The sequence below is a fragment of the Vombatus ursinus genome, unplaced genomic scaffold (genome assembly GCF_900497805.2).
Source record: "Vombatus ursinus unplaced genomic scaffold, bare-nosed wombat genome assembly UNPS02015175.1, whole genome shotgun sequence".
Lineage (NCBI taxonomy): Eukaryota > Metazoa > Chordata > Mammalia > Diprotodontia > Vombatidae > Vombatus > Vombatus ursinus.
Genome location: NW_020954953.1, coordinates 8,964,618 through 8,983,849, shown reverse-complemented (window position 1 = coordinate 8,983,849; position 19,232 = coordinate 8,964,618). Strand labels below are relative to the sequence as shown.

The window sequence follows — 19,232 nt, the reverse complement described above, 5'->3', positions numbered from 1 at the left end:
TATAACAATGACCATGACCATATTACCAGTAATAGAGAAGGAACAGAAAGTTGGGTAGTGTGATGGCTAGCTGGATCCCTTGCCATTTGGGGATAAGGTAGGCGATCCCAGGGATAATTATAATTCCAAAGGTGAAGAATATTTGAATCACGATTCCCACAATTCTTCTCTGTTTTGAACCAACCATTTCTGTCACTGAAGAGAGAAAAACAAAAGAGGTTAAGAATGAAAAGGGACTATTCTACAGAAATATATTAGACCAATAACATCCATTAAGTGCTAGATGTATATTAGTTTGTTGGGGTTTTTTTTTGTGGCATTAGAACCACCACAACCAATGAAATCATGAACAAAATGATTTGCAGGTTAATAACAATCCATGTCTATGTACTACTTTGCAATTTACAATCCTATAAGGTAGATAGTCAAAATAGTATTACCTCAATTTTTTTTTGGAAGCAATTGAGGTTGTCACTTGCCCTGGGTCACACAACTTTTAAATGTCTGGGGCCAGATTTGAACTCATGAAGATGAGTCTTTATGATTCCAAGCCCCATACTCTATCCACTGTGCCACCTACCTGCCCTAACATGAGAGCATACTTCTTACTTTCTCACGTTTTCACAGAGATGCCCTTGACAAATGAACTATTTTATAAAGATGAGAAAATAGGCAAATGCATTGCTAGTTGCTACCATCTTCCCAGTCACTCTCTTGGGTAATAATGTCATAAATTATCTTTTTATTTTCTTGGAATCTTTCTGTCATTGAGATAATCTTGGAAAGTGGATGCCTTTAAAGTAGCTTTCCATGTTAAGTTCCAGCTCAGGTTCAGTTATTCTTCTGAATTTAATCTTCATAAATGCCATTCTATGTCCTCATGTAGGTGCCACTGGTTACTGAGGGTAGGAGCCAAATGTAAAAATTTCACTGTCACTAAAGATAAAGAATTGATTGTAACAACACCGAAACTATTCCATTTCACTTTTATTTTTGTTCTCCTTCCAGTTTCATTTATAAATGCTTTGGGGATGATCTGCCTTAGCTGGGACTCATGCTGTACAGAATCATTTTTTTCTCAACTGCTTTTTGCTTGCAATGTCTAAACATCCTTCTCTCTCATATTCTTCATATTAGCCTGGGTGTTAATTCACAGTGTCTTTGGGAGTCATCTCCCTTACCACATGAAGGAATCACAGGGTCTCAGAAATGCAAAGGACTTCAAAGGCCAACTAGTCCAGTTCATACGTGAGCAAGACTCCCCTCTTTCAATCAGTTCCCAATGTAGCAAACTCCTATTTTCTAGCCCATATATCCTTAGGATCTTTTCTAAGATAAGAGTAGAAGAGACTAAAAATCTAAGTAAATTACATTTGCAACATTTCTGTGATCTACTAGTCTATCAAAAAAGTGAGGTTTGTCCAACATGACTTGTTCTTTCCATCCTGGTGATCTATGGTATAATGTGATGACAATATTACTTCTGCTTCTGCCTCCACTCCACCCAAATGCTCTCTATCATTCTTTACCCATACCCCTAATTCCTAGAATTCCTTATATAACAAGGGATTTGGCCAACAAGGGCCTCATTCTTAGAACGTCCAGAGGGAGCCTTGCCTTCTACAAGCCCCCATGGAGTATTGAGGAACCATGATGACATATCATGGATCTGACTTTCTACTTCAGAGTATGTGCAGATATTCTATGACTATTTCTGTTCATTTACTGAATGGTGAAGAAAAACCTTTTAATTGGCTTCTGAGCAGGAAATGAATGTGCTTACAAGAGGCACTAACTAGCACCTCTCCAGACAGCGAGAGGGAGGTAGTACCAAGTGGCTTACTCTCCCTACTGGGGCTGATGTGTGGTTGTTAATACACTGCCTTGTTATTGCTTCTGTCCTTATTGTATCTATTCTTTTTTTAATTTAATTTTTATCCATTTTGAACTTAAATACAAGAAGACAAAAAAAAAACATTTCCACATACACAACTTAAAAAGGGGATTCAATATCATAGTCATGATTACTGTGTATTTCCTTCCATATTATTATTCCTCCTGTTTGTACTCTCACCTTTCACCCTTTTCCTTCTCACCAGTGTTTTGCTTCTGTCTACCACTTCCCCCATCTCCTCTCCCTTCTTTCAGTCCCCACCCTTTACTTAATCTCCTCCCCTCCTACTTCCCTATTGAGTAAGATCAATTTCTATATTCAACTGATTGTATACTCTCTTTGAGCCAATACTGATGAGAATAAGGTTCAAGTAATGCTCATCACCCACCCTCCCATCTTTCCTTCCACTGTAATTAGGCCTTTCATGCTTCTTCATGTGAAATAATTTACACTGTTCTATCTCTCCCTTCCTACTTCACCCAGTGTACTCCTCTTTTTCATCCCTTCTTTTTTATGTCATTCCCTCAAATTCACCTCATACCCATACCCTGTCTTTGTATATATGCCTTCCAGCTGTACTATTAGTGATATAATTTTTAAGAATTACAAGTATCATCTTCCTATGTAGGGAGGTAAACAGTTTAGCTCTATTGAATCCCTCATGTTTTCTTTTCCCATTTAATCTGTTTAGGCTTCTCTTGGGTCTTGATATTGGAGATCAAATTTTTGATTTAATTCTGGTCTTTTTCTTATGAAATCTTGAAATCCTGCTATTTCATTGAATGACCATATTTTTCCCTTGAAGAATTATACTTAATTTCACTGGGTAGGTGATTCTTGGTTGTAATCCTAGCTCCTCTGTCTTCCGGAATATCATGTTCCATGACCTCCAATCCTTAAATGTTGCAGCTGCTAAGTCCTGTGTAATCCTGATTGTGGCTCCCTGATATCTGAATTGTTTCTTTCTGCCCTCTTGAGTATTTTTCCCTTGACTTGATAATTCTGAAATTTGGCTATAATGTTCCTTGGAGATTTTATTTTGGGTTCTTTTTCTTGAGGTGATAGGTGGATTCTTTCAATGCCTATTTTGCCCTCTGGTTTCAGGATATCAGGGCAGTTTTCCTTCATAATTTCTTGAAAGATGCTGTCCAGGTCCTCCTTTTGATTACAGCTTTCAGGTACCCAATGATTCTAACATTGTCTCTTCTGGATCTATTTTTCAGGTCAGTTTTTTTTTTTGCAGTGAGGTATTTTACATCTTCTATTTTTTTATTCTTTTGATTTTGTTTGATACTTTATGTTTCATAAGGTCGTTAGCTTCCACTTGTCCCATTCTAACTTTCATAAGTTTCATTTTGACCTTTTAGTTTATAAAATTCCATATAAAAAGAAAATCCATTTAATTTTTAGTTGAGTTCATAACATTTGTCTTCTTTTAGACATTTTTATGGGAGTAGAGATCTTTTAAAGTTTTTAATTCATCTATTAAAGTTTTATTTTGACTTTCCAAGACTGCAACTCAATTTTCCAGACACTTAACATATTCTTTTTTCTTTCTACGGCATTCTGGAGTAGCTTCTCTATTTTTCATCAAATTTATTTCTCTTTTCAACTGTGGATCATCTGATTTGGTTGTCTGAAATATTATAGTGACTGGAGATGTCATCACTACTGTATGTGGAAGGTTAGTATTTGCTAGTGTGGCATGAATCTGATAAGTCTGCCTATTTCCTGATGCAGTCTATACAACTACTTGGTTGCTAGGGACAAGTATCTGCTGTCCATCAGATGTCTGTGCATACTGAAGAATTGTTTTTCCTTGTTGAGTATTGCCTGCATTCATCATTGTTAATGCCTGCAGCCCCTGTACTTCATCTGTTCTTGGACTGGTCAGTTGTAATGTTCCATTTAGGGCATTGGCAATGTATGGTCCAGTGCTAGTCTGATAGAAAAGAATTGGGACAGACATAGATGTGACTGTTGAAACTCCAGGGTTTTCTCCATCTCTCTTCCTGTCTCTGGCATCTTCTGAAGAAAAATTATTAAGGTTTGTTTTTTTTTTTGTAAGATGGGTGCCATGCTAAAATCCTCTGAGCTTTCTGTGAAGAGCCTATGCTATCAGATGAATCCTGAGAATCTTCACTGTCTGACCAGAATGATATCTGCACTGTCTCTACTTGCAAGGGGTGGATTACTAAAGATGACTGAGCAGTGTGGATGACCCCCTGACTCTGTACTTGCTCTCCAGAAAGATATACAACTGTCATTGGTGCAGCTCCTCTTAGTGACATGTGGTTGTGTTGCTATCTCTGAACTGTTACTTTTGTGGAAATCTTCCATAATCAACTGAGGCCACTCCTGACATTGTTGCTCGGGTTCTCTGGATGGGAACTTCTTCTCCTTGGAGAATTAAGTTCTGAGCCCAGGTCTCTCTAGCACCCACCTTCCATCCTTCCCTCCCCTGGAAGCCTGGGCCAGTCCACTCAACCCTGCCCCCAACTTTAATTGTATATCCCTTTCCACTTGGCCAATTCTACTTTTTAAGCAGTTGTTTTCTTTTTCTAAGCTGTTGACTCTTTTTTTTTATAATCCTCTTGCATCACTCTCATTTCTTTTTCCAATTTTTCTTCTACCTCCCTTATATGATTTTAAAGTGCCTTTTTGAGCTCTTCCATGAGTTCTTTCTGGGCTTGAGACCACTTCCCATTTTTCTTTGGGGTTTTGCTCATAGGTAATTTGACATTACTGTCCTCTTCTGAGTTTGTATCTTGATCTTCCCTCTCACCATAATAACTTTCTATGGTCAAATTCTTTTTGTTGTTGTTGTTGTTGTTTTTGCTCATCTTTTTCAGCCTTTTTCCTTTCTTTTAAATTTGAGCTCTGCTCCTGGGGTGGGAGGGGCAGTGTCTCAGGTTTCTTGTGCTCAGGGCTTCAGGCCCTGGCTGTTTACCTGGTGCTGTGCTGATATTGCCCTGAGGCCCATGGGGACCCTAGTGTCTGGTGCTGGGCTGAGATGGTGGAATGGGACGTGGTAGTGCTTCTGCAGGCTGGAGGGGTCTGGCAGCTTATGTGGTGCTGAGCTGGGGTCTCAGTGCTGGTGTCTGGCATGTGTTGAGGCCGGTGGGGTGTTCCTGTTTTGGCTTCTGCCTGTTTACCCAAGCTACACTGAAGAATGTGGTGGTCCCTGTTTGCTTGGGGCTACGCTGAAGCAAGCAGTGGGGCCTGGCACTGGTGGTTGCCCATTTGCTTAGGCACTTGTAGGGTTGATTCTACTTGCTTGCCCAGAGCTATGCTGAAGCACATGGAGGTTCTCAGAGCTGGCACCTGCCTATTCCCCTGGTTATGCTGAGGCACATGAGGGGGTGCTGGTATTGGTGTTTGCCCGCTCAACCACACTGGGGCTCAACCACACGGGATCTCCCACAGGGACTTGCTAGGATACTTCCTGTCTTGGACTGTATTCCACCTTTACCTAAGTAAGACAGACCTTTCCTGCTGATGTTCCAAAATCTGGGGCTAAAAGATTGTTTCACCTCATCTTTTTGCTGGTTCTCCTGTTCTAGTATTTGTTTAGGGCAGCTACTTTATGGTTGTCTGGAGGTGAATATGGGAGCATTATAGTGATTTCCTGCTTACTCTGCCATCTCGGCTCCTGGAAGTCTTGTTTTATCTATTCTTTCTTGTTATTCAGCAAAGGAAGATTGAAAGCAAAATGACCTTGTAAGCTTCAGAAGTTTGGAAGAGCTAGCAGTTTGCCAGTCAGCAGATGGCACCACAGCCCTGAGATGCAACTTGCTTAACCTGGCCCAGTAGTAGATTGCCTAGCATTGGGGAAACTCCAGTCCTTAAAGCAAGTTTGCTACTCTACTATTGGCAATGCTACACCCAGAAATGAACTCAGTGGTGGGAAGAATGTTTTTTTTTTCACTGTAAGTTTGAGCCCACTCTCCCCAGTGACTGGAATATAAAGAGAAGAGTATACTCTGGTTTGGAAATGTTTCCATACTTTTGTTCTTGCTATATCTTATCAATAAATATCCCTGTATACAAGTTAATTGATATTAAGGAGAAAACTGATGGTCAAACTGATATTAGGGAGACAATAACTGGCACTACAAATATTATTGGAGCAGTAATCACTGTAAACTGATATTAGAGGGAACACATCAGAATGGGATTTCAAGTTAACAGCATTAGAATGACTCCCTAATCCTCAGAGGTGTGAGTGGAACTCTGAGGGAGAAATTTAGCCTTGTTACAGAGCTCCTACCTGCCAATGGAAACCTCAGAGCTTATATCCTTATTATATTCATGTAAGTTTATTTTTTAAATATACAATGCAATTATCACTCTTCGCCACTACCAATTTTTACCTATACTATTTCTTTTGAATAAGGTATATCTTTTTTACTTTTGTGTATGAATTGGAATGACTGGTCACTGAGATCCCTTTCAACTATCAAATTCTGTGAGTCTGAATTACTTGTCTTATTATATTCTTTGGTTTTCAAGGAAAAGGGACATTTTGGCCCCGTTGTATGAGATGACAGCTTTTATAGAATTCTTTGTTGCAGAAATAAATCAAGATGAAATTTCTCAGATTTATTGTTAAAGATTCTGAGATTGATGTTAAGAACATATCTAACATTCACTTAGAATCCACCATTTAAACTGGAAACAGAGGATAAGTGAACTGAAATGAGTTAGAATTACAGTAGAATGTAAGCTCACTGAGGATAGACTATTTCACTTTTATTTCTGTATCTCCAGTGCCTTCCCATTGCAGATGCTCAATTAATGTTTATTGAGCTAAATTGAACTTACCAATAACATAAGATGTCATCCATGTTCCCTTTCCAAAAACACCTTGCAGGAAGCGAAAGATCACAAACACAGTAAAGTTTGGAGCAAATGCCACAATGATTCCACTTATTCCCACACCAAAGCAGGAGATTAAATATATAATTATTCTTCCATACCTTTTTGAGAAAGAGAGAAAAATCACTTCAAATCATTCTTCAACACAATACAAATAACAAATACCATAAACATATACTAAAATGATGTCATTTGCAGAACCAGTATCCTTTATATTTTCAAAATTAATTATGATGTTAAATGACTATAATGTACTCTAGCTATGATTTAAGGGCAAACTGGGGGGAAACATTTGCCTAAGCAGAAGTAATCTTAACATTAAAAAAAATCAAATGAGGTCTTTTCTATTACAGTTTTTCATAATTTTCCTATAAAATCATTTAGATTCTACAATAAAGTCCTCTTCTAAAGGCTGACAGTGGTCCCAAGGCAGCCCTTGGATCACAAAGGTCATACTACCAGATTACATGCTTTGATAGCTCTTATCACACTGTAAATATTGTCAGAAGAACCATCTAATTGTATGTGAAGAGGTTCATCATTAGAAAGGTGGACTACTAAGCAATGATTTTTTCCAATAATAAATTAATACAACTTCAAGGGACTATGATGATTGTCTGAAGAAGTGCCCATACCAACAAAATCATGGATCTTTCCCCAAAAGTAATAAAATAATTCACTAATGCAATTCATAAAAATAGCATTGAAAAACATGCAGGCTTTTGGACATGCTGAGTTTAAGATTTCTATGGGACATCCAATTTGAAATGTCCGATAGACCATTAGAGATGCAAGATGAGATCAAGAGGAGCTGGAAAAACTTATCTGAGTCATCTGAACAGAGATGATAAGCTATGACAGCTGATGAGATCATCAAGTGGAAAAACTTAGCTGAGTCATCTGAACAGAGATGATAACAAGCTATGACAGCTGATGAGATCATCAAGTATATCAGAGGAAGAGAAGAAGGCACAGGACAGAGCCCTGGGGGATATCTACTGTTAGTGGGCATGACCTGGATGAGAATCTAGCAAAGGAGGCTGAGGTGATCAGAGAGGTAGCAGAAGAACCAGGAGAGAGCAATACAACAGAAATCTAGAAAAAAAGAGAGTTATCAAGGAGAAGAGGGGGTCAACAGCAATGAGGATTGAGAAAAGGTTTGTCAATTAAGAGATCACCGGTAACTTTGGAGAGAGCATAATGAGATCACAAGTCAGACATGTGGAGTTAAGAAGACAGGAGGAAAGGAAGTAGAGGCACTTATTATAGATGGTCTTCTCGAGGAATTTAGCCACAAAGGGGAAAAGAGATATGGGATGATGGCTATTGGGGATGAGAATGTTTTTGAGGATGGGAAAGACATGGGCATATTTGTTGGCAGTAGGGAAGCAACCAGTTAACAGGGAGAGAGATGGGCTGGAAAGGAATCACTTGTGCATGCTGGGGGTTAGTTTTGGCAAGAAGGGCCACCTTTCATCAGAGTAATCCTTATAAACTTCCACACATTAATGCTAAGTTGCTGAAGTAGAGAAGAGGAGGAGAAGAGAAAGTAGAGCAGAGGAATTTTCTCATTGTTCAGTCACGTCTGACTCTTCATGACACCATCTGGGGTTTTCTTGGCAGAGATATCGGAGTGATTTGTCATTTCCTTCTCCAACTCATTTGACAGATGAGGAACAGAGGCAAACAAGGTTAAGTGACTTGCCCAGGGTTACACAGCTAGTAAGTGGCTAAGGCTGGATTTGAGCTCATGAAGATGAGTCTTCCTGACTTCGGGCCTGGTGCTTTATCCACAGCACTGCCTAGCTGCCCAGCTTGAAGGAAAGAGGTCGGGAAAAGTGAAGGGAAAGAAGAGAAAAGGGACAAGGTCCTTTGTAGTTGATTTGAGTATTTATAATACTCAGAATAACTTGATTGTTCACAATTGTTCTTTGAACTATATTGCTGTCATGGCATACAATGTTTGCTGGGTTCTGCTCATTTCATTTTTCAATATTTCAAGCAAGCCTTCACACATACACACATATTATACATATAATACATAGGCATATAAAATTGTTCTAAATCATTGTTGATTAGAGAAATGCAAATTAAAATAACTTTGAGATACAATCTCACACCTATCAGACTGGCTGATAGAAGGGGAAAATGACAAACATTGGAGGGGATGTGGAAAAATTGGGACACTGATACATTGTTGGTGGAACTGTGAACTGATCCAACCATTTCTGGAGAGCAATCTGGAATTGTGCCCAAAGAGTTATAAAACTGTGTATACTCTGTGACCCAGAAATACCACTATTATGTCTGTTTCCCAAGGTGATCGGAGAAAAAGGAAAAGAATGTATTTTTTCTAAAACATTTATAGCAGCTCTCTTTGTGGTGGCAAATTGAAGGGATGTCCATCAACTGGGGAATGGCTGATAAGTTATGGTATATTATTGTGATGGAAGACTACTGTGCTGTAAGAAACAATGAGCTGGATGATTTTAGAAAAACATGGAAAGAGTTGAATGAAATGATGAAAGTGAAATATGTCTAGTTTTTACCAAACTACTTTCCAGTTTCCGCAACAATTTTTGTCAAATAGTGAATTCTTGCCCTGGTAACTTTTTCTGCATCTATTGAAATCATCATATGATTTTTGTTATTAACACAGTCAATTATGCTTATCGTTTTCCTAATATTGAACCAGCCTCAATATTTCCTAGTACTGAACCAGCCTGGTATAAGCCCAGCCTCATCCTAGTGTATGATGTCTGTGATAAAATTGCTGTAGTCTGCTTGCCAATATTTTATTTATAATTTTTGCATCAATATTCATTTAGGAAACTGGTGGACAGATTTCTTTATCTCATTTGATTCTCCTTGGTTTAGGTATCAAGACCATATTTATTTCATAGAAGAAATTTGCTAAGACACCCTTCAAATAGTTTATGTGGCATTGGAATTAATTGTTCTTTGAATTTTTGGTAAAAACCCACCTGATCCTGGGGTTGAGAGGGGCAGTTTCATGAGCATGCTTCACAAAATCCATACTTTTCATAATAACTGATGTTACAGAGATATGGTCTTGTTGACCATAAAGTCACTGTTTCACAATATTTCATGATTTGCTACTATAAATGATATGTTTTATGGAGTCATTTCATTTTGGATATTCCAAATTTTAATTTGAGACATATAAATTCTGATAACTCTGCCAAGTATCTAAAATGCCTGTATTTAAAAAAGAGACACTCACTATTTTTTATTTTATTTTTCCCAGTTACATGTAATTTAAAAAAAATTTTAATTTGAGTCCTTTCCCTCTCTCCCTCCTCTCCCCACTTCTTGAGAAGGCAAGCAATTTGATATAGAGTATATATGTGCACTCATGCAAAACATTTCCATATTAGCCATGTTGTAAAAGAAAACACAGACAAAAAAAACAAGAAAAATAAAATAAAAAAGTAAACTTTAATCTGCATTCAGACTCCATCAGGTCTTTCACTGGAAGGGGGTAGCATTTTTCATTATAAGTCCTTCAGAACTGTCTTGGATTCTCACTATTTTTTTCCAAATATAACTATGATTATCAAAACATAACCAATTCATTTGTTACATATACTATTTTCATGTTATTTGTGGATTAACTGCTTGCAAATCCTTGGGAGAAAGCACACTCTTATCTTATGCTGAGAAATGCAATCTAAATCTGTAGAATTGAAACATATGGATTGTTTAGTAAGAAACCAAGAACCCAGTAAAAACTAAGGCTAGGTCCATATGATTGAACTAATCAAACCACAGCCTGTAATTTACCCTGCCCTGACCATTCAATCAATTTAGATTAGGATTTCACAGTGATTCAGATAGAATGAAATCAGTTCCTATGGATCAGCCACCAAGCAGACAAGAATGGTTTAATGTGCCACACTGCTTGGCTCTTTGGCTGAGATGAAAGCACCTTTATTCAGATTTACTAATGAAAAACAGTAAAGACACAGTGGCCACAAGTTTTCCATCAGGAAATGGAAGTCACAATTTGAAAAGATGAAATCCTATTAAATAAACAAAAAGTGCGAATTAATCACAAGCTTAGAACTTTAGAATTTGGGGGAATTCTAAATTTGGAAAATCATTTTTTCTTTTAAACTCTTAACAGGTTTATCTTTGTAGTTACATGTATTAACTTAAAATAGACTCTCACCTTCATACTTACCTGTCTGCTGCATAGCACAGAGTAAAAGCCCCAGCCAGAAACCCCAGATTCAGAACAGCCTGGGTAAAGTCCAGCATCCAAGAATTTAAACACACCAGGTTAAACTGATAAAAAAAACCAAAAATCAAAATGAGACATGATGAAGTAGTTAGCCCTCAAAAAGCTGATTATAAGCAGGTTGTTAAATCACTCTGTGGCTCAGTTTCCTCATCTGTAAAGTGAGACTAATACCTACCTTACCTAACTTAAAGGGTTATTCTGAGTGTATCAGGTAAAACAAGAGAAAAGAAAGCACTCTGAATGGGTAAAAGCCCTACAAAAATAAATGTACAGTAGTAATAACGTTAATCATTTTAAAGTGTTTTATCATAAAACTGGATACTATGATGGGGTAGGGAGAAAGGAGAGGGAAAGAGAGAGAACTGAGTACAGATCAGAGACTAGAGACCTGGGAGAACTGAATAATCATCCCCCAATTTAGCCTAAGAGATGACATCCTGGAATGGCAACCACATCACTACATGGTAAAACAATCAGATGAAGTGCCTTCCACAGCTCTGGGTAAAGGAAGAATGCTTAACCAAAAAACAGGTGAAGGTAATTACAGAAAACAAAGCAGATCATTTCAATTACATGAAATTAAGAAGCTTTTGTAACAACATAAGCAATGCAAGTAGGATAAGAAGGGAAATGGTCAATTGGGAAGAAATCTTTATATCAAACATCCCTCATAAGGATCTGATATCTAAGATATATTGGCAATTAATACAATGTATAACACTAAAAGTCATTTTCCAATGGGTAAATGGTCAACAGATATGAACAATTAGTTTTTGAAAGAATTGCAGTTGTTAACAACCATTTGAATGATTGCTGCAAATCACTAAGAAAAATGCAAATCAAAATTATCTTGACATTTCACCTCATATCAAACAAATTGGTGAAGATAACAAAATACGGGAATAATTGATGCTTATAGAAGGATGGGCTCACTAATGAATTTTTGGAGATGTGAATTGTTCTACACATCCTTGAAAGAAATTTGGAATTATACTAAGGAAAAATTAAACCATTTTCCCCAAAGACCTCACTGTTAGGTATATATCCAAGGGGTGCCAAAGATGGAAAGAAAGAAGGGAAGGAAACAATGTGCTAAGTACTGTGCTAAGCATTTTACAAATATTATCTCATTTGATTTTCAAAATAACCCTGGGAGGTAGGTGCTATTTTATAGCTGAGGAAAACTGAGGCAGTCAGAGGTTAAGTGACTTGCCCAGGGTTATACAGCTAGTAAGTATCTGAGGTTGGATTTGAACTCTGGTCTTCCTGACTCTACCTATAAGAAGGATACAGTACACACCAAAACATTAATAGCAGCAAAGAACTGGAAACAAAGTAGCTGACAATCACTTGGGAATATCTCATTCTCAATGGGAATGGTCAATGGGAACTACTCATGAATCACAATAGGAATTACACTGTTGTTTATGAATGTGGTGGAATACTGTTGCCCAATAAGAAAAGTGATTATGAAGAATACAGTAAGGCATAGGAAGACAATATGAACTGAGGCAGTATGAAGTAAGTATAAGTAGGACCAAGAAAACAATAGATACAAAGACTCTAACAATTTAAATGGCAAAACCAAAACCAAAAATGAAAATGAACTATATTTAATAACAATGACCAACCTTGGAACTGAAGAACTTATATGAGAATGCATTTCCCTACCTTTTTTGTAGAGATAGGGGACTATGGCTATGAAATGTTGTGTATACTGCTGCGCATAATGGGCACCACTGCTCAGTGGTTAGTTTTGCTGAACTGTTTTTTTTTTTTACTTTTTTTTATTCTTCATTACAAAAATTGAAGAGAAGGAAGGGATATATTGTTAAAGCTGACTTTTTAAAAAATATCAATAAAAATATTTCTTAAAGACTTATCTTGTATTACCAACCTTTTTCCTCAATTCATTAAAAAATGAGGTGTGGAAGTGGAAAAAGTTCTGGCTTTAGAATCAAAGGTCTTAGCTCTGAATACTGGCTTCTCTGGAGGTACTAGTCTGAGAGGTTCCTGGGGCCTGAAAGCTTAAGCTGCTTGCTTGTAATGTCATATAAATCATCTGTCAGAAGCTGACTTGAACCCAGATATTCCTGCCAGCACTCTATCTATTACAGCATGTGGCCTCTTGAGGAATTTTCAATAAAACAAAGATTACTATAAACTTTATGATCTTGATTGTAAAAACAGAAGGCAAATTCTTTTACGCATTTCAAGGCTGAGGATATCTACACAATCATTAAAAGAAGATGGAGGCATTAGTTTATTTCCTTACTCACTCCCTTTCCTAGATGAATTTAAATAAGAAAATACAATATATCAGAAACATAGGCAGAGCTATAACCAGGAATTTTTGCCCAAGGCAAGCAGCATGAAGCACTTCCTCAGCTGACTAGGGAACAGGGTGGGAAGCTGAGAAGAGATCCTGGAACACCCAGGCGCAAGGTCAATTCTAGGGAGGCTACCCTGTGTATGCCAGAGGTAGGGTGGGGAGAAGAGAACCAAGAATATCTTATTTTAACTAATGGCTCTTACTAACTCGGTGATAAGCTTGGTTGTTTGTACTGTTGCTAAAGGACTGCAAGAGCTGTCAGCCCTCTAGATTTGAGGCTTTCAGACAAATACCTAATTACTCTACCAGAGCCGTGGCTCTGATCCTAGAAATAATTTCTTGAACAACTGTCCCTCAATTGTCAAGCAATGAACCCAGTATGACCACTAGAGCAAAGACTTCCACAGAACTCTGCTTTAGCCATATTAAACAAACTTCTGAAGAGACTGGTTGGTTATTTTGGGTTTGAGGGAAGGGGCAATGACTGAATTCTCAATCACTGTCTATGAGCTATAGTTCTAGCATACCATATATATTCTTATATATATATATCTATATCTATATCTATATCTAGTATACTAGTTCTATATTCTAGTATATTTAAGTTACTTTAGGAGTCAAGGAACATTCTGACATAAAAACAGAGAATTTCTATTCCTATTGCCCCTGTATTCATTTTCTAAGAATGACTTTAAAATTGAACCATTTTCAAATGGTTAGTTTCACAGCAAGATATTAGTATTTTGGAAACTATGGAAAGGCTTTAGAAGGCCAATTAGAACTTCTCAAAGCAGCCAAAACAAGTTCCATGCTTTTTTAACGTAGGGATTCTGCTGGTTTGGTAGCAATAAGAAACTACATCAGGATTTGTAAGATATGACAAAAAGCTTTGCAACTAAAAACTACACAATGAACAAACAGAATCTTCTTGGCTAGGTTTTTAGTACTGAAAAATGTATATGTTGCTAGTATATATAATATATAAGCTTTCTCTTTACTTTGCCATGGTGCTTCTTTCATATATATGTATATATAGATATACACACATACTATATATGTAATATATACACATGTAATATACAAATATATAACATAATACTACTATATAATATATATGTATAATATATGTATAATATAAATATAGCCTATGTTACATTTTATATCTGTTGTAACTATATAAAATATCATACATGTATATGTATATATATGTGATATAGCTATATTACATGTGCATTATTTACATTATTACATTATTATTACATTACATTATTATATGTGCAAACCTACATTTACATATGAGAAGCAGCATAGTGAAGAGAGGTCCCCTCTTGGTTTCCTGGATGAGTCTGCCTCAGTTCAAATCTAGACACATCCTAGTTATGTGAGCAGGGGTGAGTCACTCCAGCTTCAATACAATCAACAGTCTAAAACTTTATGTTATACAATTGCTGCTGATTCTCTTTAGTGAAGGTTCCACACTGAGAGTTTCCCTACAACAATGAAATCACAAGTCTGTTCTCAAAACAGATCACCTCTAAGCTATATATGTATTACCACACAGAGATACTAAATTAAAGTTTAATCAACTAGTTAATTTTAAGAAGCTAGTGTGGGTCCAGCTCTGTGCCAGGTATATGGGGAATCAAAGGAAAGACAGGAGCTTTCCTTTTGGTTTAGCTCAGGACAGAAAACTAACAAAAAAAATTTAAGTACTGAGTTATTGTAGTTTAAACTATATTTAAATATTTGATTAACTACTAATTACATGTTGTTTGTCCTTCATTTTCAAAGAGGCCCAATGACATCACAGGCAATGTCTTGACTGGAGGGTGAATTGGATTTAAGTGAGGCAGAGTTGTACAGTTATCAGCCTCACTCTCTCTTCCAGAGTCACTGAAGTACAGTGGCAAGACAGAAGTCAGGGCAGCTGGTGATGGCTCATGATGCAGTGGATGACCTTTGCACCTCTGATGTCTGACCAAGTTGTAAGCACTCCACAGCACCTGCTTCAGCTGCCTTCATGGCCATTGGAACAAATTATTCTCATCCACATTGTGCAGGGGAAGCCTTCACATGCTTGGAGTAGACATCCCCCTAACTCAGTGACAGGTTTAAGGCCCATCAGTTACCCTCAACCTGGCTTAGCCTGTCTGCCAAGAAGGTTTACCAGGGTGTGGCCACTGCACATGCTACAGCTTTTTGGAGCCACAGGTGAGAATGGAATGACAAGTAGAGAGCAGAGTAGCCCTGAAAAGGGCTCAACAAGCCCTCACACCAGGGGTGCTAGTCCTCAATGATCACTTCACACACCCCATTTATATACTCTAATTATAACTGGCATAGGGTATAGAGAGGTGCCCTTGGAGTCTGGAAGCTGTGAGTTGAGAGTCCTGCCTCTGACCAGTCCCGGCAGAGTGAGCTGGGCAAGTCACTCAATCCTCAGAGCCTCAGGTAACTAATATGTTGCAAAGTAGGTGGTCAATCTACACTAGTAAAGAGAATTTCCTCTCTGTGCCAGTGAAATCAAAGGTCTGATCCCCCCTTAATTAAGCAGAGTTATTGTCAAATGTTAATTTTAACTACCCTAGGAGTTTAGAGAAGAAATTAATGTGGCCTGGAAGAATCAAAGAAATCATTCACTGTATCAGCTGGTAAAACTTAAGCTGGGTCTTAACATATATGTAAGATTTAGGGAAGCAGGAAAAAGGGACATTAAAGGTGAAAATATGACAGGAATAAAGCAGGGAGATAGAAATGTAACATATTTATATTTAGGAGCACTTCCTTTAGAAACATCTGGAGTTGGGGGAGACCTCATATTTTAAAATGAAACACAATTTAGCAAAAATTAGGTGACTGATTCTCATTTTGACAATATTTGACCTCATGACTTAGGATAGCTTCCAAGAACTGCATGTTTTAGATATAAGGTCAACAGTACAAACTTAGAAAGCTGGTGGATGTAATGCTTCATACTTCATCTGAATGTATGCAAGAATAGCAAAAAAAAAAAATCAACAACAGCAACAATTAATTTAAGCATTTCACTTATTCCTTGTCACTTATTAAACATTCATAATGAGTAAAACTTTAGGGAAGATGTACTTTCTACACTAGTGAGGTCAGTCTGTGGATTTCACCTTAAGTCCTAGAAATAAAAATCTGCAATTATGTCCCTATAAAGAGCTCTAATTTCATCAATTGAGAATATAAAAACATTTAGAAAAATGCCCCTGGAATGCTATAGACATGTACAGGTCTCTAGACCCCTTTAAGGACTCACATTCCCAGGAAACTATCAATTCAATTTACTAAATGCAATCCCTAAATACCAGGTTTGACCATATCACTCAAGTGCTCAATAAATAATAGTGGTTCCATATTACCTTCAAGACTGAATACAAACTCCTCTGTTTGGCATTTAAATCCTTTCACAAACTAGCTTCAAACTACTTCTTTCACCCTTATTATATGTTATTTCCTCTTTCTGTGGTCCACCCACACAAGGGATCTTGCTGTTCCCCACATAGACACTCTATTTCTTGTCTGCATGGTCTTATGTTGGCGATCTTTAATTCCTGGCATGTACTTCCTCCCTGCTCTGTCTTGACTTGTCTTTTAGAATCCCTACATTCCTTTAAAACTCAGCTCAAGTGCAAGCTCTTACATGATATCTTTCCTGATCTAGCCGTTAGTACATTTCCTCTAAGATGACCAAGTATTTTATTTGTATTTTTCTCTATATGTATATCTATACATCTATCTACATACATGTAGGTATACATTTTCTCACCCTCTAGAATGAATACAAGCACTATTTCATTTTTATCTTTTATCTTTGTATCTTCACTGCCTAGCACAATTCCTAGCACTAAATAGGTTCTTAGTAAGAACTTTTTGATTGATTGGGTTCAACAAATATTTATTAATGCCCATTATCTGCAGAGACTGTGATAGTCTCTAGAGATATGGGGATTCAAATATGACATTAAAAATGGCACCTGCCAACATCCAGGCTGCGGGATCACAGAAAAGAGACAAGCTACTCAGTAATGAAGATCTAACCCATACACAGCATTAACATCATTCAGATTAGGGAAAGAGCTGTTGTCAGCACAAGGACCTAATTTAAGGAAGATGGTACATGATATAATGAGGCAGTGTGTAAAATGATCTTGCAATGTATAGGAAAGACAGAGACTACCACTGAGCTTAATCATGTAATATTATCATTATGTAAAATGCTATCATTTCATTTTGTTACATAAAAAATAAACCTAGGAAAAGCATGATAGAAATACAGAATTCAGATATTTGCTTGGAGAGAGGAGTGATTTTATTGATTCTTGGCACTCTTTCTTCTGGCTGTGACAATTGAAGACATTTAATCCACCTCGTAAGCACCACTAGATTGGCCAGCTTCTTGAGTTGTCTTATGTAGGTCAAGGGGATGTTGAAATAGGATTTGTTTAAAGAATTCAGGACCTACCAAGATTTTCTTTCTTTCTTTCCTGTCACCACCTCCCCTAAACTTTAGTACTGTCTCAGAACAAAGACGTTGTTGCAGTTGACTACCTATTTCTGATTACTTGTGAACTACACTAACTACAAATACGTCTCTGTCTTCTGCTAAAGAGAAAGGATTTCTGTAAAAATTGCAGATGAGCAAGCAGTAAGATTTGTAGATTATGCCCCAAAGCAAAAAAGCAAAGTTGACAGCAACTTTGATACTTCTAACACCACAGAAAAATTGAGATGACAAAATTATGATCTTATTGAACAGATAAAATAGATTTTACTCTGTCATCGTTTTATTAACAAACAATTCTTTTCAGCATATATCTGAGCACAGACAGACTTTTGTTCCCAAGCCCTTTATCCTTGTGAGTACTTTAGTAACAAAGCAACACTGGGGGTAAATGAAGTACCACACTTTTAAAATCAGTGTTTTTCACACTGTTTTCATAGACAGTTCCATGAATTCTCTCTAGAGACATTTTGAAAAAGAAGACATGTTCTATTCAGGTCTACTTAACATGCAATGAAACCACATCAAGGATTCAAGTTTGGAGGCCCCCAAAACAATGAAGTGTTCACAAGCTCAGAAAGTTTGGAAAACCACTAATTTAAATAAGTCATCAAAGACTGCTATTTACAAGAAAGGGTTGCCAAAACATTAACTCATCTTCCCTTGTATCTCTCCAGCAAGATCTCATTTAAGTTCAATACTGATTTAATTAAGTTAATTACATTATTTAATATTCCCAAAGTAGGTAGTTACTGTTTTTCCCATTTTGTAAATGGGTTTAAAACAGATTAAAGCAGGTGAAGGATTAAAGGTTTCTATGTACAAACTCAACAAATATAAAATGCAATTCCCCCGAAAGGCTGCATCTACTCCCCAAGAGAGTCTAGATTTTTTACCCACAATCAGAAAAAGTGGGTGAAATGATTAGTTGCAGCTTCAATATTGCTAAATATTTAAAATTGAAACCCCTTGGATGAATACTCATGTCACATTCACATTTGATGACTTTTGGAAAATTGTTTTTTAAACCAAGAACTTTCTGGTTTATGCTAACTTTGCTTCTGGTATATGCTGTGCACTCCAAATGTCTCTTTTCCTTTCTTTTCTCTTCCCTTTTCTTTTTTTTTCTGGCCAAGCAGAGTAAAGCACCTCAGAAGGAAATAAATTATGACTCTGTGAATAGCATGGAAAAGACTGGCCCTAGGCATGGGTAAGTATAGGCATACACTTTACTATTCTGAGTTGTCCATTAAGAATGGTAATTAATAGCTTTGAAAATAAATGCTTGGAAACAGGAAAAAAAACAAAATTAAACTTTTAAAAAAATCCATTAAAT

The 19,232-nt window shown here is 37.1% G+C and overlaps 1 protein-coding gene and 1 pseudogene across 3 annotated transcripts in view; both read right to left on the bottom strand.

Annotated features, from left to right (window-relative positions):
• Positions 1-19,232, bottom strand: part of LOC114031431 (solute carrier family 22 member 3-like) — a 192,438-nt gene that overhangs the window by 118,931 nt on the left and 54,275 nt on the right. For all 3 annotated transcript variants that reach the window (XM_027846504.1, XM_027846502.1, XM_027846503.1), the window contains exons 2-4: positions 10,977-11,080; positions 6,719-6,873; positions 27-195 (exon numbers count right to left, since the gene is read on the bottom strand). In XM_027846504.1, coding sequence (XP_027702305.1) covers positions 27-195; positions 6,719-6,873; positions 10,977-11,080 — 428 coding nt within the window. The remainder of the gene's footprint in view (positions 1-26; positions 196-6,718; positions 6,874-10,976; positions 11,081-19,232) is intronic.
• LOC114031432 lies at positions 3,330-4,185 on the bottom strand (annotated as a pseudogene).